The sequence below is a fragment of the Hyperolius riggenbachi genome, chromosome 1 (genome assembly GCF_040937935.1).
Source record: "Hyperolius riggenbachi isolate aHypRig1 chromosome 1, aHypRig1.pri, whole genome shotgun sequence".
Classification (NCBI taxonomy): Eukaryota; Metazoa; Chordata; class Amphibia; order Anura; family Hyperoliidae; genus Hyperolius; species Hyperolius riggenbachi.
The window spans coordinates 516,234,724-516,260,216 of NC_090646.1; the positions used below are offsets into that span (position 1 = coordinate 516,234,724).

Genomic DNA, 25,493 nt, shown 5'->3' on the forward strand with positions numbered 1-25,493 from the left:
AAAAGGCAGAAAAATGTAAACACTGATGTGTACCTAGAATTCCCATGTCGTATCTGCCATTTTTCTTTGCATTCTGAATGACAGCACTGAGTGTATCAGAGAAGTACTGAAAAAGTGCATTCTGTTGGTGGACTTCCATACCAAGGATACGGTTAAGAAATTTCCCAATATTGTTGTAATCTGAAAACAACAAAAAATGAAAACACATTAGTCTTCAGATCAACAAAGCCAAAGGTCTCAACCTTGTGCTCCATGTGGTATATTTAACATGTATATTGGCAAGCAGGTGTTTCTTCTGTGCCATGATCGCATACTTGTAAGAAAGTTATCCGGGAATCCGCTAGTAGAATATTAGTAAAATTACCAATATTCTCCAATAGGGCAATACAATAGTAGAATGTCGCTTACTTTTATCACCACTAAACCTAACCCTATTCTGCCTTGAACCCTCCCCCTAAATCAATGCCTACCCCTAAACAACGGAACCCCCCACCTCCCAATAAAAATTAGGGTCTGTGAGTCGCCTATTTTACCAAAGAGCCCTTTGCACCCAAATTATTCACCACAATCGCCTAATTACTTGGTCATTACAGTATTTGGATTCAATACTATTTCTATGAGCAGCATCTGACACTGGTGACCCAGAGGTACTCCAATATAAATGCAGTGAGACCTAGTTTCAAGCAAACATTCTGAGTGCCCCAATGTCTGCAAGAGCATACTCTGAAATAGCCGAGTAAAAATAAAATCAGATTTGCTTACCTGTAGCTTCCTCCAGCCCCTAGAAGCCTATGTGTCTCTCGCTGCAGATCCGCTCCAAGCCGGTCTTCTGTGGTCCCCTTCGTAGTAGCCACTGACCCTGCGACTACGCAGACTACGACAGTGAGTGGCACGCTCACACATGCACAGAGGCTGCCGACACGAGTCAGCAGCTGCTATGAAGGGGACCCCGAGAGACCGGCAAGGAGCGGAGGATCCCTGGGGTTGGAGGAAGCCCCAGGTAAGTAAATCCAATAAAAACAAAACAAAAAACAAAACAAAACACAATCACAGATGTATCCTTTAATATTAAAGAGCTGGATACTTTCTTCAAGGAACACGTATCTTACTACCCACCTGCTCCCTCATTACACACAATACACCTTTGAACCAGTGGTACATATTTTTATCCTTCTAAACTTAGACAGCACTAACTTATTATTATTTTTTTTTTAAATCATACTGCATTGTTACTGTATTTTATGCATTCTGCTATAAACAGACATTCAAAATCATAGATCCCTGTGAAGTGAAAAAAAAAAAAAAAATCATTCATACCCTTATCAAGAGTCAGTATTCCTGAACGGTCTTCGACATTTATGAGCCCAACACCAATTAACCCTTGCCGAACATCTGAAATAAAGGTAAGGAATCAAGACTCATAAGTTAAGTATCCTTACACTGAACAGGTAAAAGGAGTGGCAAAACAAAAATAACTGGTTAAAATTACTATGGAACAGAAAAACATTAAGAACAAGGGAAAGGTTCTACGCCAGACAATTCAAAGAACATTAACTTTTGAGCTCTCATTTAAAAAACCTGTAGCAGCTCCTATCAAATAGGACAGTCTATATATAAATAAATAAAATAAAAAAATAAAAGCGGTTGCTGAATTCCATTCCTAGTTCAGGGTCTCATTTGCTGTGATATCACTGGCAAACAAGGTCTAATGATTGTACTGGAGACAGGACTGGATGGTTGGCAGGCTAGACTAGCATCCTGACTCTTGCGATGGAGAACAATGCTGAAGTAAGAGGTGCAGTACAGTCTTGCTGAAAAACGAGGCTTCCAAGAAAGAGGTGCGACTGGCAGCATATATTGCTTCAAAACATATTATCCCTTCCCAGATGTACAAGCTACCTGATGACATCACACAGATCTTGGCTTCATAATTGTGTGCTGTTAAGTTGGATGAGCCTTCTATTTAACCGGAAGGAAACTGCATACACAATTTCCCACCTTGCCTCAGTCCACCATTTAAAATGAGCCTGGCTTCAAAGAAAGTGGAGGCGTTTCTGGAGCATGCTTATAAAGCATTATTTGTGAAATCGCATGCAACAATTTCACCCTGTAGCAGATTATTACTTCTCTATGTGGCAGCAAACCAATATCACATACAACACAGATCACACTAACAAGGTTCTGCCGAGGCCCAGCGAGTCCAAAGAGTGTGGCTGGATTTCTCAGCAATTCCCAGAGTGTAACAAAAGCCAGTGCTGCTGAAGAAGTAAAGCTAAAAAGAGTGTGCAGTCTCACTGACAGATAGAGAAGCTGTAACCCATTACAAAGTCACTTTAAAAATGGAGACAACTAAGCATGCAGAGGTGTACAACTTACCTTTAAAAAAGTCACCAGGATAATCCGGAGGTGGAGAAACCAGCGGTGCATCGTAATTTACAATTGATTTCATGACTATCTCTAAGGCATTACGACCATACTGGAATGAAAAAAATAAATAAAAAAAAACACTGGTAAACAAATAATTCTAGATACACAATATAAACCAGTGTATGTAGCTGATAGAGTGTGGGTATTATTCCCTAAATAAGGTTAGGCATCAATAGAGGGAAGGTTTACGTGAGAATAGAATTAGGTTAAGCAATAGTGGAATTGATATACGCCCGGGCCATGGAGCTACTCTTCAAACATGACAAGCTGGAGCAGGAGTTATCTCTACAAAGACGGCCTGTTAAAGTTGCATCAGGGTAAAGGTCATATTTTGTCTATGCCATTTTAAAACGGAACCTGAAGCGAGTAAAATTAATTTAACATAAACACATGACGTAGCTGCAAATGAATACTACATACTAACCCCACCATCAGTTCCTCTCAGAAGCTCACCATTTGATCTTACAGTGATCCCTTCTAGTTCTGACAATATTTAGTCAGAACTGAAATCTACCAGTTGCTGTCAGTTATACATCAGCTGCTGTCAGTTACAAATGAACGTGCAAGGTATTGTCCATGTTTCCCTATGGCTCAAGTGGGTGATGTTACAGTTTAACAGTGTGCTGACCAGGAATCAGTTATGGGGTATGCAGGAGAGGAGAAAGATTGAGAAGAAGACTATACAGGAGGCAAGTATGACCTGTGTATGGTTGTTTTGACTTTTTATTTTCAGTTCAGGTTCTCTTTAAATTTGTGGTGTTGGTTTATATATTCTGCTGAACCAAAAAAACAAAATCAAAAAAACTCTAGAAGAAATATGAAAAAACAAAAGAACTAAAGTGATGGTGCCAATTTTGTTAGCACCAACCAATTTTCCCACTCCAGTATACTGACTGGCATCTTATTCTGCTCTTGCATGTATTCATTATTCACAATGTGCCACTAAAACATCAATAGCCTATCAAAAGGTGGCGCTTACACCGTAAAACATGACAATGGAAACATTCCCTGGATATAATCCATCAGTTTTACAAGTGAAATTAAGAAATCCTAAACTTACCTTGTTATCAAAATTAAAGCGACTCAGATCTCTCGATTCTGTTGCTCTCCTATCACCATGTGTTAAGGCCCCCTACAAATATTGAGAAAAGTATGTTATGATGAATATCACTTTGCAAGTTCTGTAGAACAAGTTGTATTAGACCAGTGTTTCTCAACATTTATTGGTATGTACGCCTTTAAAAAACCCTGTACTACCCCCTAGCGTAGTAAACATCACACGTACCCCTTGACAAATATATATTTAATCATAACACATGTTAATTGGTTATAAGCAATGTACAAGCATTTACTATTTATTTTAATAAGCTAAACACTAATTTGGTGTTTAAATAAAATTTATCATTTTCTAAAACTCTAAATTAGGTATTCTTGGTTAAGTATATCAAGCCCTCAAGTACCCCCTAGAACCAACAGGAGTACCCCCTAGACCATCTAGTAATAAGGTACAAAATTCAGATTTAGATCTGTATATAGTAATAAAAACATATGCAAAACATACCAAACTCTCTAATCGCTTTGCAACAATTGATGCAAATCTTTGTTCTCCGGCTAATTCAGAAATGAGGAAGACGTATTCTGGAGCAGTAACTTGATTAGATCTGTGTGTCCTACCTGCAAAATTAAAAATTATATATAGCATAAGTAGTCAGCTATGTAAGCAATCCACCGCAAAATACATTTTTTAAGCATTATCAAACGTTAAGATAATCGGGATTTGATAAGTACATGTTCTAAATGCTCCAGGATAAAGCTTTTGTTACACAACCTACTACAGTTTAAACTATGTGCAGCACCGGCCAAATTCTGTCCAATGGCCAATATTCATACATGGTTTTATAGTGAGCATGCACAGAAGGATCTAAAGGTAGTTCCTGGGGTGCTTTGCTGATCAGCAAAAGCACTATGCAGAGGTGTGCCTTTGGGATCATTCTCACTGCATTTGCATATATCGCAAATGCTCTGCATGCAGCATTTTGGGGGCAATTGCAATGTGATTCTCGTTCGATTGAACAGGAAGCAAATTGTGGCATAATCATGACATTTCTAGCCGCAAAATCATGATTTGCGCTCCAAGTGTGAACCAGCCCAAAATGAGCAATTTATAATTACAGATTTGGCAGAAAAACTAAAATGGATAGTACCAGTCCACCATATAGTTTGTAACAGATTCAAATCTACTCTGCCCCCCCCCCCCCCCCCCCCAAAAAAAAGATCATTCAGATGCCTCAAATTGTTTCAGGCTTCATTTTGTGCTGGTGTGCCCCATTTAAAGAGACAATGAAGCGGAAAAAAAAAATACGATTTTTATGTTGTGTAGTACAGCTAAAAGATAAAACATTAGGAGCAGAGGCATAAGTCTAATATTGTTTCCAGTACAGGAAGAGTTAAACTCCACTTATCTATGCAAAAGAGCCATTGAGCTCCACAACTTTCAAAGTCGCAGAGAGCTCTGTCTTCTGAAGCTTGTTATCTCAACTGTCAGGCATTGTATTTTCTTTTTCTCTGCAGAGAAGGGGTTCAAAAGTTCAGTAGGCTGCTCTGTAAAATCATTTAGAATGCTGAGTAGTGTGTAAACTGCAAATATTAGAGAATGATGCAACGTTCTAAAAAACAAACAAACTATATAACTGAAAATAAAAATGAGAATTTTTGTTTTTGCTACTAGTGTTCTAGTAATTATCCGTACAACGCAAACAATTCATTATATCATAATTCTTTCCCTCAAATTACACTAGCTCATTACTTGCTGAAAAGGGAGAATCAGACCACTGAGAAGGGAGAATTAGACATGCTGTTCTCTATAAACCAGTGTCAAGTAATGATCCTTTGAACTTTTCAGCACTAAAATGGCATAGTGTGTCCTAACAAAACCAAATATGATTTGATAAACAAGCTCCTTTGCATAGATAACATAACTAGTATAACACTTGCAATGCAAATGAAGAGAACGGGAAGTCCTTTTCCAAGTGAACGTAGTACCAATGTTTACATCATGTCACATGTCAGTCCAGGTACCATTTTAATAAGTTAAAGAGAACCCGAGGTGGGTTTGAAGAATATTATCTGCATACAGAGGCTGGATCTGCCTATACAGCCCAGCCTCTGTTGCTATCCCAAACCCCCCTAAGGTCCCCCTGCACTCTGCAATCCCTCATAAAACACAGCCACGCTGCTGACAAACAGCTTGTCAGAGCTGGCTGTGTTAATCTCTATAGTGTCAGTCTGCTGCTCTCCCCGCCTCCTGCAGAACTCCAGTCCCCACCTGCATCCCTTCCCTCCCTGCTGATTGGAGGGAAGGGACGGGGGCAGGGACCAGAGCTATGCAGGAGGCGGGGGAGCAGCTGAGACTGACACTACAGATGTAAACACAGCCTCACAGCACGGCTGTGATTTATGAGGGATTGCAGAGTGCAGGGGGACCTTAGTGGGGTTTGGGATAGCAACATAGGCTTGGCTGTATAGGCAGATCCAGCCTCTGTATGCAGATAACATTCTTTAAACACACCTCGGGTTCTCTTTAATGGATATCTAAATGGGTCATGGTAAAAAAACCAAAACCATAAAATGAACATTACTTCTGATGCGGGAGGTCATTTTATTCAGCATAGTCTTATACAGGGCTGTGGAGTCGGTACAAAAATCCACCGACGAGTTTAGGATTCCACCGACTCCTCGACTCCTCTAATTTGCATATTACAATCTTGTTGATTGAAAGTATGTAACATGAAATTCGTCTCTTAACTGCCAACGCTTAGGAATTTTTAAAGACAACTGAAGTGAGAAGGATATGTAGACTGACATTTAATCCCTTTAGTCAGACTAAAACTAGTCCTTGGTAAGAGTACTTGTAAAGGGTACAGACCGGAACAAAGAACATCTATCAGGCCCTAGGCAATGTAACTCTGGGTACATGTAAGAGTGATGTGCAGGTACTCTGCAGGGGAATGAGGCGATTCTTCCTCTATTACACATTCTTCATGTACAATCTGAACCAGGTTTATGGGCGATAGACAACACCTCTGTGTTCAATGTGCACAACATTCTCAGTTGATTCCCTGCAGCTCTGGGGAGTGCATATGTAGAGTATAGTACTACTATGTAACAAAGTAAACCTGAGAGATTAAATTAAAGGTTTATACATACCTGGGGCTTCCTGCAGCCCCCTTCAGGCTAATCAGTCCCTCGCTGTCCTCCACCGCCACCTGGATCCTCTGCTATGAGTCCAGGTACTCGAACCAGTCAGGCGTAGTGCGCATACACACACACTCCGCAGCTGGGAGCGTACACCTGTGCAGCACTATTGCGCAGGTGCAGATCGCTCCTGGCTGTGGGAGCGGCACGTGGCTGGACTGCGCTGACTGGCTGAATTACCAGGACTCATAGCAGAAGATCCGGGTGGTAGAGAACGACAGTGGGGGACCGATTGGCCTGAAGGGGGCTGGAGGAAGCCCCAGGTATGTATAAAACTTTTCTTTAATTCGTAGTCACCAAACCAAATTTTAACACATCAAATTATTTGATTTCATGAGCAAAGAGTGCATACATTTGCATAAATCAGCATCAACCCACAATTATTTGCATGTCATTGACCATCTATTAGTGACACAGCTACACATGAGGCTTTATTCTTACAGCATAGATGTTATTTAGTATATATAAGAGATTCCTGTATACACATCATATATACAGTCACAATCAGATATGTGATCTGACTTTAAACATATGGGGACTGCGTTATTGAAGCAGCACAAGTAACTATTTTTTGATTGATTTCATTTTTGTGGACTAAGCAGAGCTATTACTGTATATATAAATTTTTTATGATGACTTATCTGAGAAATAGAACATTTTATAAAACATTTATTTTAATTACAGTTTAAATTCATTAGGAGTCTGAGAAGGTGCATTTTTTCCCCGACTCAAAGTACCCAAAATTGCTCCGACTCCAAGACTCAGATTCCACAGCCCTGGTCTTATAACACCTGAACAGCTGAGCTTTGAGACTAACAATAGCTAATGAAAGTTCTTTAACAAAAAGGACAAAAACAAACTTGGCATTACACCATATATGTCCCTGAATATATTTAAAGGAAACCTGAACTAAGTTTAACCCATTCGCGTTCCGTCGTTTTCACTTGAGAAATGTTCACCTCCCATTCATTAGCCTATAACTTTATCACTACTTATCACAATGAACTGATCTATATCTTTTTTTTCCGCCACCAATTAGGCTTTCTTTGGGGGGTACATTTCGCTAAGAGCCACTTTACTGTAAATGCATTTTAACAGGAAGAATAAGAAAAAAACGATCTCAGTTTTCAGCCATTATAGTTTTAAAATACATGCCTCCATAATTAAAACTCATGTATTGTATTTGCCCATATGTCCCGGTTATTACACCGTTAAAATTATGTCCCTATCACAATGTATGGCGACAATATTTTATTTGGAAATAAAGGTGCATTTTTTCCGTTTTGCATCTATCACTATTTACAAGTTTAAAATAATAAAAATAGAAATATTTCATCTTTACATTGATATTTAAAAAGTTTAGACCCTTAGGTAAATTTAAATTTTTTTTAATTGTACTTTTTTTTATATTAAACATTTTATTTGGGAGGGTGGGAGGTAAACAATATGTTTATAATGTAAATGTGTGTTGATTTTCATTTTTTTTAACTTTAGTTGTAGTATTACTTTTAGGCCACAAGATGGCGGCCATGAGTTTGTTTACATGACGTCACTAAGCGTAACACACTCTTAGAGCGACGCATGGGGGAGGTAACAGCCAGAAAAGGCGCAACTTCCGAGAGAAGCTGTCGCTTTTTAAGCGGGGGAGAGGAATTCGTGATCGGGCTCCATAGCCCGATTCACTGATTGCCTGGCTAACGAACCGCGGCCGGGAGCCCGCGCGCGATCGGCCGCGGGAGCGCGCATGGTTCCTGGACGTAGTTTCTACGTCCAGGAACCAAAATAGGTTAAATAAATAATAAAAAAAAGTTTCACTTACCTGGAGCTTCTGCTGGCAGAAGCCCCAGGTAAGTGAAACTTTTATTTTTATTTATTTTTTGTCTTATTTCAGGTTTCCTTTAAATGCATGCATGTATTCCCTGCTTACCAAACTGCTGAATGGCACGGTCTGCACTCCAGGGCAGCTCCAAGGTCATGTGTACCCTTCGCCTCTGGTTCTTAGCTCTGCGGTCAGCTTGTAGAGAGATTCCAGAACTGGCAGCTTCTGAGATGATTGCTATATTCTACAAAACAATAAGCTGTTAACCTACACGTACAGCTAAGTGTAATTTGTATTACTACTCTAATATTTACAATGTTCTCCCTGGCATGGCTGGAACAAAATAATGAGGCAGCACTTCATCCATTTTCAGCTGTAGCATTGCAGGCTAGAGCAGGGAGATCTGTGACCTGTGCTGCATAAGCCCAGAGTTGCAACCTGTGGCTGATCTTCCAGCGCAGCTCTCCAAAACCCTGGTCAAAACACATGCACAGTTGCTGGACCACTAAGTAGGGCTGTGTGTGGTGGAATGCTATGCTAGTTCTTAGCAAGATGTGAAACAGGCGAGAGCAGTAGAATAAAAACACACTAAAGAGGAGCCAAATTGAGATGCATCAAAGCAGAAGCATTTTGGGGCTCTGCATTCAACTGCCACACAGTGAACCAATTACTCATTTATGTATTGCCAACCGAAACCACTGCAAATACAGCGCAGGAGACTTGGGCGCAGCCGGCGCCACCAGAGACCATGTAAGAATTATGGCTATAGCGGCGCACAGACAGTAACTTTGGTGCTGCCAGAAGACAGAGCTGAAGTTACTTTTAAAAACACTAATTCGCCTTCCAGCAATAGCTGAAAGCCGAATTACATCATTCCCTACTATCCATATTGACCTATAATACATGCATTTCTGATGTTTGATCTGAGATGAGGGCTGCGGAGTCTGTTCAAAAATTATCCGACTCCAACGACTCAGTTTATTGAAACCACCGACTCCAGGTACTCAAAATTGCCCCGACTCCACAGCCCTGACATCACCAATATAGGTGTATGGTCATATGATAAATTACATCAGAATAAGAAACACTATGGAGAGCTTCCTACCCTTGCAAGCTTACAATCTAGAGGGTGGTGGGAAGGAGACAACAGGAGGGGGGCACAGAGAGGCAGTGGCAGCATCCCTGGTGGAACCAAATACTTTGATGTTCTGTGGAACTGACCTGTGTGTTGTTCAATGTGTGATGGTGAAAAGTATTGTTTTAGGCTGCTTTCACAGTGGGACGTTACAGGCGCACGTTAGAGCAGCCTCTAACGCAGCCCAACTCATAGTAATGAAAAATCAATGGGCTGTTCACAGTGCCCACGTTGCGTTACATTATAACGCTGCACGTTCAATGAAAGTGCAGCATGCTGTGCGTTATATGCGGTTTTAGCCGCGTTAGACTGTTTGCTCAGTAACGTGTATTGTGAGTAGCCACACGGCTCATTAACCACCCTGGCGTTCTATTAAGATCGCCAGGGCAGCTGCATGAGGGTTTTTTTTAAATAAAAAAAAAACTATTTCATGCAGCCAACTGAAAGTTGGCTGCATGAAAGCCCACTAGATGGCGCTCCGGAGGCGTTCTTCTGATCGCCTCCGGCGGCCAAAAGTAACACGGAAGGCCGCAATGAGCGGCCTTCCGTGCTTTGTTTACTTCGTCGCCATGGCGACGAGCGGAGTGACGTCATGGACGTCAGCCGACGTCCTGACGTCTGCCGCCTCCGATCCAGCCCTTAGCGCTGGCCGGAACTATTTGTTCCGGCTGCGCAGGGCTCAGGCGGCTGGGGGGACCCTCTTTCGCCGCTGCTCGCGGCGGATCGCCGCAGAGCGGCGGCGATCGGGCAGCACACGTGGCTGGCAAAGTGCCGGCTGCGTGTGCTGCTCTTTATTTGATCAAAATCGGCCCAGCAGGGCCTGAGCGGCACCCTCTGGCGGTAATGGACGAGCTGAGCTCGTCCATACCGCTAAGGTGGTTATTAATATTCACTGCACTGTGTGGACGTCACTGGCGGGACCACGTGATAAAATGTTCCAATCACGTGGTCTCCAGTCTTTTGCCGCATGCGCAGTTTTCGTCCGATAGTATGCGTCAAACTACGCATCAAGAGACGCATAACGCGGCTCTATATAATATATCAAGTGACCTTTCAATTGAAGCTCCAGCAACATGCAGTAGAGGCCTGCGCAGGTCTAATTTTTTTGACCCGCACCAGACTTGCACCCTGCTACCCGCACCCAACCCACTTTCTGGTGAATCTGGTACCTGCACCCGCAGAACTGCACCTGACCCGCAACCTGATTCAAATCAAAACTGGTACCCGGTCCCGACCTGCATTTCAGGCAACCCGTGGGTACCGGACCCGATGCAAGCCTCTGATGTGTGGGCCCACCTTGGCTACTTTTTCATATCAACCAGATGTAAAAATAATTCTGGGGGAGACCACTGACTTATAACGCCCTGATGTCTTTCACTGCGCTTTTATGGAGTGTACAGTCTTATCACTAATGGTCCCTCAGAAGAGCTCACAATCTAATCCCTAGTAGTCATATTTTCATCATATAGTTTAGGGCCATTTTTTAAAGGGGGAAGCCAATTAGCTTCTCTCTTTGCTTTGTGTTAATAGCAATGAACTCTATTAGCACTTACCTTCTCACCATCCATAAACCTCTGTTTTTCAGTGATATTAAGAATTTCCACCGGGACATCCAGCTCTGATCGTGACTCATAGGATATGCTTCCATCATCATTCGTGACCACTCTACCCTTCCGTCCAGTCATCTTTACATGAAAAAAAGTTAATGTACAAAATACCGTAAATAGCAACATAATGATAATGATTTGTATGTGTAGTACATCTAATAAATATAACATTAGTTGCACAGATATGAGTCTCACATTGTTTCCAATACAGGTTTTAAGGAACTTCAGTTACCTATGCAAAAGAGCTTATCTGAGTTCTCCAACTAATTTAGTCAGAGAGCAGTGCTCAGTTCTGAAGCACTTATCTCAACCGATCTCTCGCTGTTTCTTGTTTAACTACTTGCCGACTGCTCCAGGCCAATTGGCGTGAGCATTGCGGCAGCCCCAGGACCGCTCCACGCCAATTGGCGTGAACGGCCTTCTATGGTGGTAGCAGGAGATCACGCACATGCTGCACGAGCATCTCCTGCTGCGCGCGCATCTCTTGCTTCTAAGGATGATCGCCGCTCGGAGACGGTTAGACACAGTCTAATTACCCAATACATCGCTGCAATCTAGGCTGAAGCCTATGACAGCCGATCACGCTGATTGGGGGGATAACAAAAACCAAAAAATAGGCACTTGTGTGCCGAGTTGTGCGGCCCTGCAGTAGGCCTTAAAGCTGCAGTGGCCATTTTAATATATGTCCTGATCACTAGGGGGGGTTTACCACCTCGGTCCTCAAGAGGTTAAGGTTTTACTGCAGAGCTAATGACCCTTCCTGCTCAGTTTCATAGTTTAAAATACAGAGTATAGTTTGTAAACTGCAAAGATTAGAGAATGAAGCAATGTTGTATAATAAAAATAAAAAAAAGAAACGCTATATAACTGAAAATTAAAATATGGAGACATTTCTTTGCTACTAATGTTCAATGAATTACCTGTACTACACAGACAATTCGTTATATCATAAGGTTTTTGTCTTTTTTCAGTCACTTCAACTGCCCAGCACATACCTGGGTTATCTAGAAAAGAGCATAACTGGTTCCCGAAAAAAAAAGAAAAGAAAAACACCACTTCATCAACCACTTTATGCATCCTACACAAATCTTTAAGCTCAGTGCCAGAAGTCTGCATTAATAAATCTGGAAAGTCAGGCAGGGTTTCATTGGAAAAAGAAGCATTGTGGAAATACCTCTGCCACATTATCAGGGCCACCAAGCTCATCTATAAGCTCATCCAATGTATTCGGTGGAAGAGCTTCTGACAAGTCATCCAGCTTGTCCAGCAGTTCTTTCTTCATCTGCTGGGCCCTTTCTACAGCATCCTGGCTGGTTACACAGCTGTTGCTGGAATTGGAGTTGGTGGTTACAGCATTACTTGAAACAGCTGTGAAGAAACAGAAATGGTTAAAAGTAAACATTACATGCTACTTAAAGAGACTCTGAAGCGAGAATAAATCTCGCTTCAGAGCTCATAGTTAGCAGGGGCATGTGTGCCCCTGCTAAAACGCCGCTATCCCGCGGCTTAACGGGGGTCCCTTCATCCCCAAACCCACCCCCGTAAGACTTGGTCGCAAAGTTGGTCGTTCGTGGAGGCAGGGCTAACGGCTGCAGCCTTGCCTCCAGTCGCGTCTATCAGCGGCGCATCGCCGCCTCTCCGTGAAGGAAGACAGAGGGGCGGGGGAGAGGCGGAGATACGCGCTGACAGACGCGCGTGGGGCAGGGCTGCGGCGGTTAGCCCTGCCCCAACCAGGAAGCGCTCCCCCGCTGCACCGAGGGGATTTGGCGGTGAAGGGACCCCCGTTAAGCCGCGGGATAGCGGCGTTTTAGCAGGGGCACACATGCCCCTGCTATCTATGAGGTCTGAAGCGAGATTTATTCTCGCTTCAGACTCTCTTTAACCAGTTTACAGGCGCTCTAGTGAACACTACTTACGTGGATGACTAGTCGCAGCAGTTATGGGTGCAGATTTAACAGATGAAAAGCTGGGACGTTTAGATCCAAGTCCTGATGCTAATAAGGCACTTTGAATGGAATCTGGATCAATGCTTTTCTTTTTCTTCTTCTTGTCTTTACTCTTTTTATGCTCTTTTCTGATCAGCCAGGGATCTATATAGGAGAAAAACAGAGTGTCACTTGTACAGAAGGTACAGATCCTTCCTGAAGGTGGCAGAACGTGCTTGTTCGTACAGAATGAGCGAGCTTAGTAGCCTTCAGTATATAATCGTGCTTGGGACAGCTGGTTGCAAGATCAGGTAGAGTGTGAGGAGTGAATCGCTGTAGGTGGCCTGAACTTTTTATGTGGAAAGAAGTAGGTCGGAGAATGGATAGGGACTATAATTTACGGTTTAAAACCCAGCTATTCATTGGTATCTGTGTAGGCAGAGTATGGCTTGAGAGGTGGATGGCTGTGCACGCGGAGCAGGGTTAGAATGTACCCCCCCCCCCTATTCAACTCATCGGTAAGTGTGATGCCACTATAGCAAAAGAGATTGAAAAATTGTAAATAGATATAACTATGATAAATGCTTAAACAAATGAGATTATGTGCAGAATTTAATCAAAAGCTAGTGAGTAAATTAACTGAATAAATTAATACAAGCTGTTACTTTCCTGATCACCCTCGTGGAAGCCAGTGTAGTTAAAGGAGATTGCAGGAAAAGCGAGGAAGCAGTGTGCAAGGTGGTGGCACAAACTGAGAAGGGAATAGTGATCTGTATTTACATATAGGGGACCATTTATTGAAACAAACAGGATTTTTTGTTAAGTCTGTTCTCCCAAAAAATGTATATCAGCAGCAAAACAATAAAAAAAAAATCTCACTTTGAAAATGTGCAGAATGGCACTTAAGTACCATTATGCAATGTGAAAGGGCGGAACATTATCACCACTTTGTTAGTGGCAATTTAAAAAAAGAAGTCACCTTATAGTCTGAGCTAGCCACTTTAGAAAAGTAGCTGTAGACAGCCACAATGAAAAACAAGGAACCATGTACCACTTTCAAAGTATTCAAGGTCAGAACGCTTTGGAGATGATGAATAGTTGCATCAAGTGAATGGAGCTTCTGACCACCACTTAGAAGTGATTGTGATGAGCTGAGCCTTTGAGATGACAGTGCACCACCAATTTGATCTACTGTATATTCCTGCGTATAAACTACTTTTTAACCCTTGAAAATCTTCTGAAAAGTTGGAGGTCGCCTTATACGCCGGGTGTCATTGATGCCGGGTGAGACGCCCTATCCTGTTACTGCCTCTCAGATCTCCCTGCTGAGGGAGCGCAATCTATTCTTCCATACCGCTCTGATAAACAGGTAGACAAGGAGAGCTGACCAGTCTACTTGAGAGTTGACCAATGCAACAAGTCAATTGACTATATACTGTTATATACTGGGTAACACATACAGTACAGCACCAGTATCTGTTCATACATAGCACCAGTACATGATATTTTTTTTATTTTAATTTGGTGTGCGTTGGAAGAGGGGTAGTCTTATACGGCGAGTATATCCCAAACTATTTTAACTGGAAAAGTTGGGGGATCGTCTTATACGCCGGAATATATGGTACCAATCCCTGATAGGAGATTTGTCCAGGTTTTGGATTTATGGTGTAAAGCAACAGAGTAATAGAATAATTCAGTTCCAGTAATAACAGGGTGGAGGGAGTGTTAGGATATACAGTTGAAGTGAAGTAGGTTCAAAGCCCACTCAGTCACTGCATAGTACACAGCTAGTGCAGCACTCACCATCTTCATCATCTTCACTGGATTCATCCCTAAAAGGGTTAAAGTCATCCTCGTCTCCAGAGCTCACAGACTTAAAACTTTCACTTCCACTATCTGCTTCCTTATCAGAAGTGTCCGATTCACTGTCCATCTCATCTGAGCTGCTGCCAGCCAGTCCTCCCGTTTTCCGTGGCCTCTTGGCTTGTCTTGACAATTCCTCACCTGTGGAAGAAGGCGTGCATATGTAGATACATACTGAACTGCACAGCAGCGTATTTTAAAACTGGGTGAAAAATACAAACATACAAAAATACCCACCTTTCCTTTTCTTTGATTTACTGTCTTTAGAGGGGCTGTCTCTGGGAGAATTGTTATTGCTTTGTGCTGACAAGTCTATTCCTAGTAGGTTTAAGAGCTTCTTTCGATCAGGAGCAGGAAAATGTTTTTCAATTAAAGACTGAAATACCCCTCTAAAAATGGGGAGGAAAATGTATAAATTAGTGTGCTTTAAGAAACGTGCTCAAGTTAAGGCTAACACACACAATGCAATTTCCAATCAGATCAACTGGTTGAAATCGATAATTTCCAGCATCTCTAATGTGCTCCCAATAAAGAACGAGATTTATTTTCAGATCAGTACTGCACAAAAATGGATCTCGCTACAATTTGGAGCAGATCTGATATGCAGGAATTTATTGATCTGACCAATCGATCTAATGTGTAACATGTCTACATGTGATAAGATCGCTCTCCAGCTGCACAATATACTGCAGCTTTTACAAGAGGGCGATTATCAACCTGGTTTGGCACTGATGAAAAAGATGCTGGCAAGCAGTGCTAGGCAGGGCAGTAAAGATTTATTGGTATTGGAATATATATGAAAGCAATGTTTTTTTTTTTTAATGAAAATTTTATCACAAACAGCACAAACATTATAAAGTGAATATTTTATGTTCAAATCAATATTTTCATTCAATTTAAAATAAACCTGTGCTATCACAAAAAAAAATAAATAAATTAGAAAGTTAAAATACTTACCCAAGTAGAGGGATATCTGCAGTGTTCTCCCCAGATTTTTTTCCTGCCAGGTGGCATAAAAAAGTAGCCAGGTGGGGCGCGATAAGAGAATCCAAGGCCAGCACTTTTCTTCACAACTCTGCTTACAGCAGTGAAGGAGGTGAGCCGGTGACAGTCAGGTGCTCACCAAATCTAGCCAGGTGCAGCACCCGGCTAACAGAGCCTTCATCTCCTCCTCAACCCTACCATTACTGCACAGGGACCCTCTGAACATATCCAATAAGCTTGTCCGCTATGTTCTCGTGGCACGCTCCCTGCGGTGTAAAATTGTGCAGCTTCATGTTATTGGGCAGGCACAGCTGTACTCACACTTGTAAACTATGGCTGCCCTAGTAGCTGCTAACTAGAAGAAAGCCCCTACCCAAGACAGCGGGGTTGAAGAGGATGTGGGAAGTCTCTGGACTATCCAGATGCTTCTCTGTACCTATGTATCAAACGTTTTGTTTTTGAAAGTTTAAGGAATGCTCTATCTATAGAAAATTATCATCTTTAAATGCCTAGCTTAAAACCCCCAAAAATGCAATAGGGCAATAATACAAAAAGGTACGTTTTGTAAGGAACACAGATAAACTGGGTGTTCATACAGCTCAAGTTTAGTTGTGCAGGCACCCATACAATTGACTTTGTAGGAGCCTAATCCCTTATTTCTGCAAGTTCTCTAAGTTTTGCAAGGCAGGCAATCCTCCCTCCATATCACAGGCCCTGCTCAGCCAGGCCAGCCAGTCAATCATGTTTTGGTACTATTACACCTTTTACCCTTGTGTCAAAAACCTGAGCGGTTTTTGCCTTTTTCATGATTGCTAACTCAGTAAAGGACCAGCCCTTAAAGCGTTGCTATCATATTAATCCGGCATAGTGGAGTCTGAACCCTCTATAACAGTAATTATAGATTGACGGTATACCTTGAAATGAATCAGAGCACTCAGTATATGATTGTATATAAAACATTGTATTTGCTTATCATACAGCATATATACAAAATATGAACAGTTCCAAGTAGTGTTTCCTTCTAACAGTATTACATCTCATCAAGGCTTTAGAGCCAAGTGATCATCAATCTTCTAAGTACATTCAAAAAAAAGAATATAACCGTTGTGTTATGTAGAATAAGATCAAAAGAAGTCGTATCTGTATTAGTAGCTGTGTAAAACTTGTAGTAATCTTTTTAAAGAAATAGCATAAAAAATAGCTTCTAAAAAACTTCTTGCTAACATCTTAAAACTTAATGCTGAAAAATTAATAAAGTAAATCACCAGAATATTAAGCATATTACCCCTTCTCTGTCATCTCTTCAGCATCTAGAACCACTTGTGGGAAGGTAGCTTCTGCCTCATGTGTCTTCTCAGGAGATTGTTGGGCTTCTGCAAACTATGAGCTTTCAGCTTCTATTTTTATAGGGGTTGCAGGCAATATGGCTGCCTAATCTGGACTTTCCCTGAATCCCAGGTTCTGATTGGCTAAAGCTTTCGTGCGTCAATGCTTTATCTATGTTTTGAATACCTAAATCACAATATTATTGTTTATAAATTCTTAATTACCTTATCTTGTGGGAATTTACGTCATTTGGAGTGCTTGACATTTGATATAGGGTCATTTCTGACGCACTTAATTAAAAATGGACGTCAACAGCCATCTTGTCTGTTGGCTGACCCAGACATGGAGACTAAACAATGTAATTTATGACGCATTTCTGATAAAGTGTTCGCTGCTAATTAGGATGGAATGTCTTGGTACTTCCCTAGGTCAGGTTGGCACTAACACAGACCTGTAAGAGCCTTCAGCAATTTAAGGCTTATTAAAAACATACAGGGCTTCTAATATACTTATTTAAATATAAAGCGTATTATATAATTCTTCTTAAAACAATTAATCATATAAGAAATATTTGCATATTAAATCTTAATAATATAAAATCATTGTGTATATATATATATATATCTAATTTCAACCGGCAGAGGTCAGCATTTAATAACAAATAATCTATTAATAATGTTGATTTTATAAGACTATGTAACCACCAGGTGGCATCATTGAATGATCTTTAACTAATTGGGAAAACACCTTTGTTTAATATTTATATAACTTGTTCCCAAAACATCATGTGTTATCAGCTTTCTGAGACTAGAGCACGTCAACAACCTTCCAGAATCATAACAATCTCACGAGAATGTCTTACTGTCTCATCTTTCATGGGTAGAATACAGCTTACATGTAATTCAAAGTAATACATGTTTTTCTTTAGGGTTTAACAATAACTATTTCTTTCTCTAGAAGGACTGTATTGATTATTAATATTTAGATTAATAATATCTGTGTGTAATAATTAAGAAAATGTGCATATATAATTACTGCAGTAATGTGAGTTTAACTTGCTTCTCTGTCTTCACACAGAAGCCTCTTTAAATGTCAAGGCCACGCACTAACATAACAATAATGCTCTGGCTTTTTGTAACCAGTACGTCTATTATCTGCCAGCTTGCAAGTTAAAATAATCTCATAAGCTTTACAGCCTGGAATATGCTCAGATGTCATATAGCAATATATTAACCACTTTACCCCCGCGCGTACGTATTTCTCCGCCCCTTTTTCCATCCTTTAACAACCAGGGACGGAGAAACATGTACTTTCCGCGTTCCCGCTCGTAAACACGCCACCCGCTCGCCCAGAGATCAATGAACGGGAAAATCCATTCCCGTTCGTTGATCTAAGCCCCGCAATGATCAGCTGCTCTCCTATGGGCAGCGCGATCATTGTGAGAAAAAACTCACGTGTCCAGCCTCATTATACTTCCTCCAAGCTTCCGGAAGGAAGCTTGGAGGTCGCATTAAAACAAAAAGTTACTGTGGCCAAATAGTAAACTACACCCTACACATTTTTCACATACAAATAAATGACTTTTACACATAAAATTAACTCATTACCTCCCACACTCCCCATTTTTTTTTTTTTGTAATTAAAAAAAAATTAAAAAATTTACAATTAAAAAAAATACATAAATAGTTACCTTAGGGACTGAACTTTTTAAATATTTATGTCAAGAGGGTATAACACTGTTACTTTATAAACTATGGGCTTGTAATTAGGGATGACGCAAAAATGAAAAAAATGCACCTTTATTTCCAAATAAAATATTGGCGCCAAACATTGTGATAGGGACATAATTTAAATGGTTTTATAACCGGGACAAAAGGGCAAATACGTTTCATGGGTTTTAATTACAGTAGCATGCATTATTTAAAAACTATAATGGCCGAAAACTGAAAAATAATTATTTTTTTCCCCACATTTTTCCTATTTTCCCATTAAAACACATTTAGAAAAAAATAATTCTTGGCATAATGTCCCACCTAAAGAAAGCCTAATTGGTGGCGGAAAAAACAAGATATAGTTCATTTCATTGCGATAAGTAATGATAAAGTTATAGACGAATGAATGGAAGGAGCGCTGAAAGGTGAAAATTGCTCTGGTGCTCAGGGGGTAAAACCCCTCAGTGGTGAAGTGGTTAAAGAAGTACTATAACTTTACAGTTCACATTGAAATTTTGCATAGAACATTAAAGCTTAAACCATATACTTATGACCGCTTTTTCCTGCATAAAACCGCTAGAATTCTGACAATAGCGCTACACTAGAAGTTTTAATCACTAAAAACACAATTCATTTTCAGGTGCTTAGTATAAAATCAATGCAATGCACAGAGTAATTCACGAACCCTCTTAATATCAAGACAATCTCACTAGTGGTTAATCGAGAGCATTCGCCTAAAAATCTCCTAAAGTTGCACTAGCATGGTTTCGTCCAAGATCTTTTTTTGACCACTTGAGGTTAATGATTAGGAAGCATTTATATTATTTGCAACACATACACATTACAAACAGCAGAGAAGGAACTAAATCTCTTGATGGCAAGTGTTTAAAGTAGCCCTGAGATGAGGAAAAATATAAATACCGTATTTTTCGCCCCCCAAAAGGGTGTGTATGCTTCGGGGGGGGGGGGGGGGGGGGATAGATAATTGTGGGTGGGTCCCCACGATTTTTGTATTGATAGCGCACACACACAAAAAAAAAAAAAAAAAAAAAAAGGCAAAAGTACGGTACCTGGGTTCCCTCCAGCCTTTTCGTTACCTCACCGTCCTCTGCCTCCTCGTTCTTCTGCAATTGGCCTCAGAAAGTGCTCTGGTCCGGGCAAACTAGGCATGCGCGACCGCGCAAGCTATCATGCAGGTGCATTAACGCTCTTTGCAACGGGAGCAAGACAGGGGAGCACATGTGGCTGGATGGCAGCAACTGGAGGATTTTTCTGGCCAGTTGCAGATGAATGAGGAGGCGGAGAAAGACGGCGAGGGAGCAATAAGCCTGGAGGGGGCTGGATAAAGTTCTGAGTTTGTATATTTTTTTCTTTAGTACCCATCTCAGGTACACTTTAAGGTTGCTAGCCTAGGGTTAACCAGGGTACAAATCAGATTGCATTGGCATAATCTATGGCCAGCGTAAGAGTACATGTGGTGTGATAGATTTTAATTCTGCTTTGTGTGCAAAATGTGGGCAGCCCAGAATTGGTCCACTCAAAATAAGTATATTTGATTTGCCTGAAGGTAGCCACACACTATACAATAAAATTATCCAATTTTATGGCAATTAGAAAAAAACCGGATTTCCCGAAAAATCAAATTTTTCTTCTTTCAATTTGAGCAAGAAATCCGATTAGATTTCCCATTTTTATTCGATAAAAGTTGATCGGGAATAGTGTATTTTTCTGATCAATTTTTATGAAAATTGAATAGTGTGTGGTAGATTGTCAATGTATTACTATATACACCCAAAGCAATTTTCTCAGAGTTTCCAATGATTTTAATCATAATTGAGGAAAAATACAACATATGTGGTACATTGGTCAGATTTTAGAAATGTTACAATCAGTCAGAAAAATTGTAATTCTTGAAATGAACAGAAAAAATAAGGTGTGGCCACCTTAACCACTTGAGGACCAGAGTCTTTCTACCACCCAAAGGAATACTGTAGGTGGGTCGGGGGGAAAAGGAGTTTAACTTACCCAGGGCATCTAATGGTCCCCCACATACATCCTGTGCCCGCGCAGCCACTCACCAATGCTCCGGCCCCGCCTCTGGTTCATTCTGGAATTTCAGACTTAAGTCGGAAAACCACTGCGCCTGCGTTGCCGTGTCCTCGTTCCCGCTGATATCAACAGGAGTGTACTGCGCAGGCACACACCATACTGGGCTTGTGCAGTACGCTCCTGGTGACCCCAGCAGGAGCGAGGACATGGCAACGCAGGTGCAGTGGTTTTCAGACTTTAACCACTTGAGGACCGCCCCCCGCCGATGGGAGGCGGCAAAGGCTAGGCCTAAACGACCGCAATACGTCCATCGGCAGGGGCGGTGGCGGGCGTGGTTATGCGGCGATCGCGTAATTCGTGACGCGATCAGCCGCCGGCGACAGGCTCCGCCCCCCGCACTGTAACCTGCCGGCCGTTCAGAAGCGCCGGCGGGTTACTAGCTGCCCGATCGCCGCTGACAGAGTAGAATAGGCTTTGTAATGTATACAAAGCCTATTATACAGGCTGCCTCCTGCCCTGGTGGTCCCAGTGTCCGAGGGACCACCAGGGCAGACTGCAGCCACCCTAGTCTGCACCCAAGCACACTGATCTTTCCCCCCCTTCCCTCTGATCGCCCACAGCACCCCTCAGACCCCCCCCCCCCCCTGCCCACCTCCCAGACCACTGTTTGCACCCAATCACCCCCCTAATCACCCATCAATCACTCCCTGTCACTATCTGTCAACGCTAATTTTTTTTTATGCCCTAAACTGCCCCCTGCTCCCTCCAGATTCTCCCCAGACACCCCCCCCCCCCCGTGTACTGTATGCCTCTATCCCCCCTGCAATAACCCACTGATCACCTGTCAATCACCAATCACCCCCTGTCACTGCCACCCATCAATCAGCCCCTGACCTGCCCCTTGCGGGCAATCTGATCACCCACACCATCAATCACCCCCTGTCACTGCTACCCATCAGATCAGACCCTTATCTGCCCCTAGGGCACCCAATCACCCACCCACACCCTCAGAACGACCTCAGCCCCCCCCCCCCCCCCAGACCTTCTCCCCCGTGTACTGTATACATCTATTCTCCCCTGTAATCACCTGTCAATCACCCGTCATTCACCACCTGTCACTGCCACTTATCAGACCCTAACCTGCCTCTTACGGGCATCTGATCACCCTCCCACACCATCAGATTGCCCCAGACCTACCCTCAGATCACCTCCAAAGTGCATTGTTTACATCTGTTCTGCCATCTAATCACCCACTAATCAGCCATCAATCACCTGGTCACTGCTACCCATCAGATTAGACCCCTATCTGCCCCTAGGGCACCCAATCGCCCACACCATCAGAACGCCCGCAGACCCCAGCCCTGATCACCTCGCCAGTGCATTGCTTGCATCTATTCCCCCTCTAATCACACCTTGAGACACCCATCAATCACCTCCTGTCTCCACCTGTCACCCCTTAGCACACCTACCCATTAGATCAGGCCCTAATTTGCCCCGTGTGGGCTCCTGATCACTCGGCCAAACCCTCAGATACCCCCTTCCGATCAACTCCCCAGTGCATTGATTGCATCTATTTTCCCCTCTAACCACCCCCTGAGACACCCATCAATCACCTTCTGTTACCCCCCCTAGCACTCCTATCCATCAGATCAGGCCCAATACAACCTGTCATCTAAGAGGCCACCCTGCTTATGACCGGTTCCACAAAATTCGCTCCCTCAGACCACCTGTCATCAAAATTTGCAGATGCATATACCCCTGAACAGTCATTTTGAGACATTTGGTTTCCAGACTACTCACGGTTTTGGGTCCGTAAAATGCCAGGGCAGTATAGGAACCCCACAAGTGACCCCGTTTTAGAAAAAAGACACCGCAAGGTATCTTCTATGACAAGTTCATAGAAGATTTTATCAGAAGTTAGCGGAAATTGATTTTTATTGTTTTTTTCACAAAGTGTCATTTTTCACTAACTTGGGACAAAAAATAAATTCTATGAGCTCACCAAACTCCTAACAGAATACCATGGGGTGTCTTCTTTCTAAAATGGGGTCACTTGTGGGGTTCCTATACCACCCTGTCATTTTAGGGGCCCTAAACCGTGAGGAGTAGTCTAGAATCCAAATGCCTCAAAAATGACCTGTGAATAGGACGTTGGGCCCCTTAGCGCACCTGGTCCCCTTAGCGCACCTAGTGTCACACATGTGGTATTGCCGTACTCAGAAGAAGTAGTATGTGTTTTGGGGTGTATTTTTACACATACCCATGCTGGGTGGGAGAAATATCTCTGTAAATAAATTTTTTTTTTTTTTTTTTTTTTTTTTTTTAAACACAAGTCATTTACAGAGATATTTCTCCCACCCAGCATGGGTATGTGTAAAAATACACTACAAAACACATTATACTACTACTCCTGAGTACGGCGGTACCACATGTGTGGCATTTTTTTGCACCCTAAGTGCGCTAAGGGGCCCAAAGTCCAATGAGTACCTTTAGGATTTCACAGGTCATTTTGCGACATTTGATTTCAAGACCACTCCTCACGGTTTAGGGCCCCTAAAATACCAGGGCAGTATAGGAACCAAACAAATGACCCCATTTTAGAAAGAAGATACCCAAAGGTATTCTGTTAGGACTATGGTGAGTTCATAGAAGATTTTATTTTTTGTCACAAGTTAGCGGAAAATGACACTTTGTGAAAAAAAAAAAAACAATTAAAATCAATTTCCGCTAACTTGTGACCAAAAAAAAAAAAAAAATTCTTCTATGAACTCACCATACTCCTAACGGAATACCTTTGCTTGTCTTTCTAAAATGGGGTCATTTGTGGGGTTCCTATACTGCCCTGGCATTTTAGGGGCCCTGAACCGTGAGGAGTAGTCTTGAAACCAAATGTCGCAAATGACCTGTGAAAACCTAAAGGTACTCATTGGACTTTGGGCCCCTTAGCGCAGTTCGGGTGCAAAAAAGTGCCACACGTGGTATCGCCGTACTCAGGAGAAGTAGTACAATGTGTTTTGTGGTGTATTTTTACACATACCCATGCTGGGTGGGAGAAATCTCTCTGTAAATGGACAATTGTGTGTAAAAAAAAAAAAAAAAAAAAAAAAAAAAAAAAGCATGGGTATGTGTAAAAATACACTCCAAAACACATACTACTTCTCCTGAGTATGGCGATACCACGTGTGACACTTTTTTGCAGCCTAGGTGCGCTTAGGGGCCCAACGTCCTATTCACGGGTCATTTTGGAGGCATTTGGTTTCTAGACTACTCACGGATTAGGGCCCTTAAAATGCCAGGGCAGTATAGGAACCCCACAAGTGACCCCATTTTATAAAGAAGACACCCCAAGGTATTCCGTTAGGTGTATGGCGAGTTCATAGAAGATTTTATTTTTTTGTCACAAGTTAGTGGAAAATTACACTTTGTGAAAAAAAAAAACAATCAATTTCCGCTAACTTTTGACAAAATAAAATCTTCTATGAACTCACCATACACCTAATGGAATACCTTGGGGTGTCTTTCTAAAATGGGGTCACTTGTGGGGTTTCTATACTGCCCTAGCATTTTAGGGGCCCAAAACCGTGAGGAGTAGTCTGGAAACCAAATGCCTCAAAATGACTGTTCAGGGGTATAAGCATCTGCAAATTTTGACGACAGGTGGTCTATGAGGGGGCGAATTTTGTGGAACCGGTCATAAGCAAGGTGGCCTTTTAGATGACAGGTTGTATTGGGCCTGATCTGATGGATAGGAGTGCTTGGGGGAGAGGGGGGGGGGGGGTGACAGGAGGTGATTGATGGGTGTCTCAGGGGGTAATTAGAGGGGAAAATAGATGCAATCAATGCACTGGGGAGTGATCGGAAGGGGGTCTGAGAGGGATCTGAGGGTTTGGCCGAGTGATCAGGAGCCCACACGGGGCAAATTAGGGCCTGATATGATGGGTAGGTGTGCTAGGGGGTGACAGGAGGTGATTGATGGGTGTCTCAAGGTGTGATTAGAGGAGGGGAACAGATCAGAATAATTTTATTTTGCCAAGTACAACAGGGGTTGTACCCGGAATTATTTTTGACACATACAGGGTCGGTGATGGTACAGCAAAACGCAAGCAGTAATGTACATTACATTTAGTAGTGAGTACACAGTACATGGAACATAATACCTAGTTACATAGTGGAAGGTCCTGAGGAGACATCCAGTGCTATGTGAGTGGAGCGCTACCTTCTCTGCAGCGCTCAACAGCTCTGCAGCTAATTGGATGCCCCCCAGGATTCTGGGAAAAGAAGCGTAGAGAGATATAGGGAATAGAAGCTTACAAGTGGACCCAAGAGAAGGACTGGAGGGGGGGTAATCCGCTGCCGTATAGGCACTCAAACGCTTCTGCAGCGATACTTGAA

The 25,493-nt window shown here is 42.3% G+C and overlaps 1 protein-coding gene across 1 annotated transcript in view; it reads right to left on the bottom strand.

Moving 5' to 3' along the window:
- The window catches only part of SBNO1 (strawberry notch homolog 1), a 113,395-nt gene that overhangs the window by 21,632 nt on the left and 66,270 nt on the right, over positions 1-25,493 (bottom strand). Inside the window, 11 exon segments of the mRNA XM_068244404.1 lie at positions 34-180; positions 1,318-1,392; positions 2,377-2,476; positions 3,488-3,559; positions 3,989-4,101; positions 8,609-8,744; positions 11,189-11,320; positions 12,417-12,610; positions 13,159-13,332; positions 14,971-15,171; positions 15,268-15,419. Of these exon segments, the coding sequence (XP_068100505.1) occupies positions 34-180; positions 1,318-1,392; positions 2,377-2,476; positions 3,488-3,559; positions 3,989-4,101; positions 8,609-8,744; positions 11,189-11,320; positions 12,417-12,610; positions 13,159-13,332; positions 14,971-15,171; positions 15,268-15,419 (1,496 nt within the window).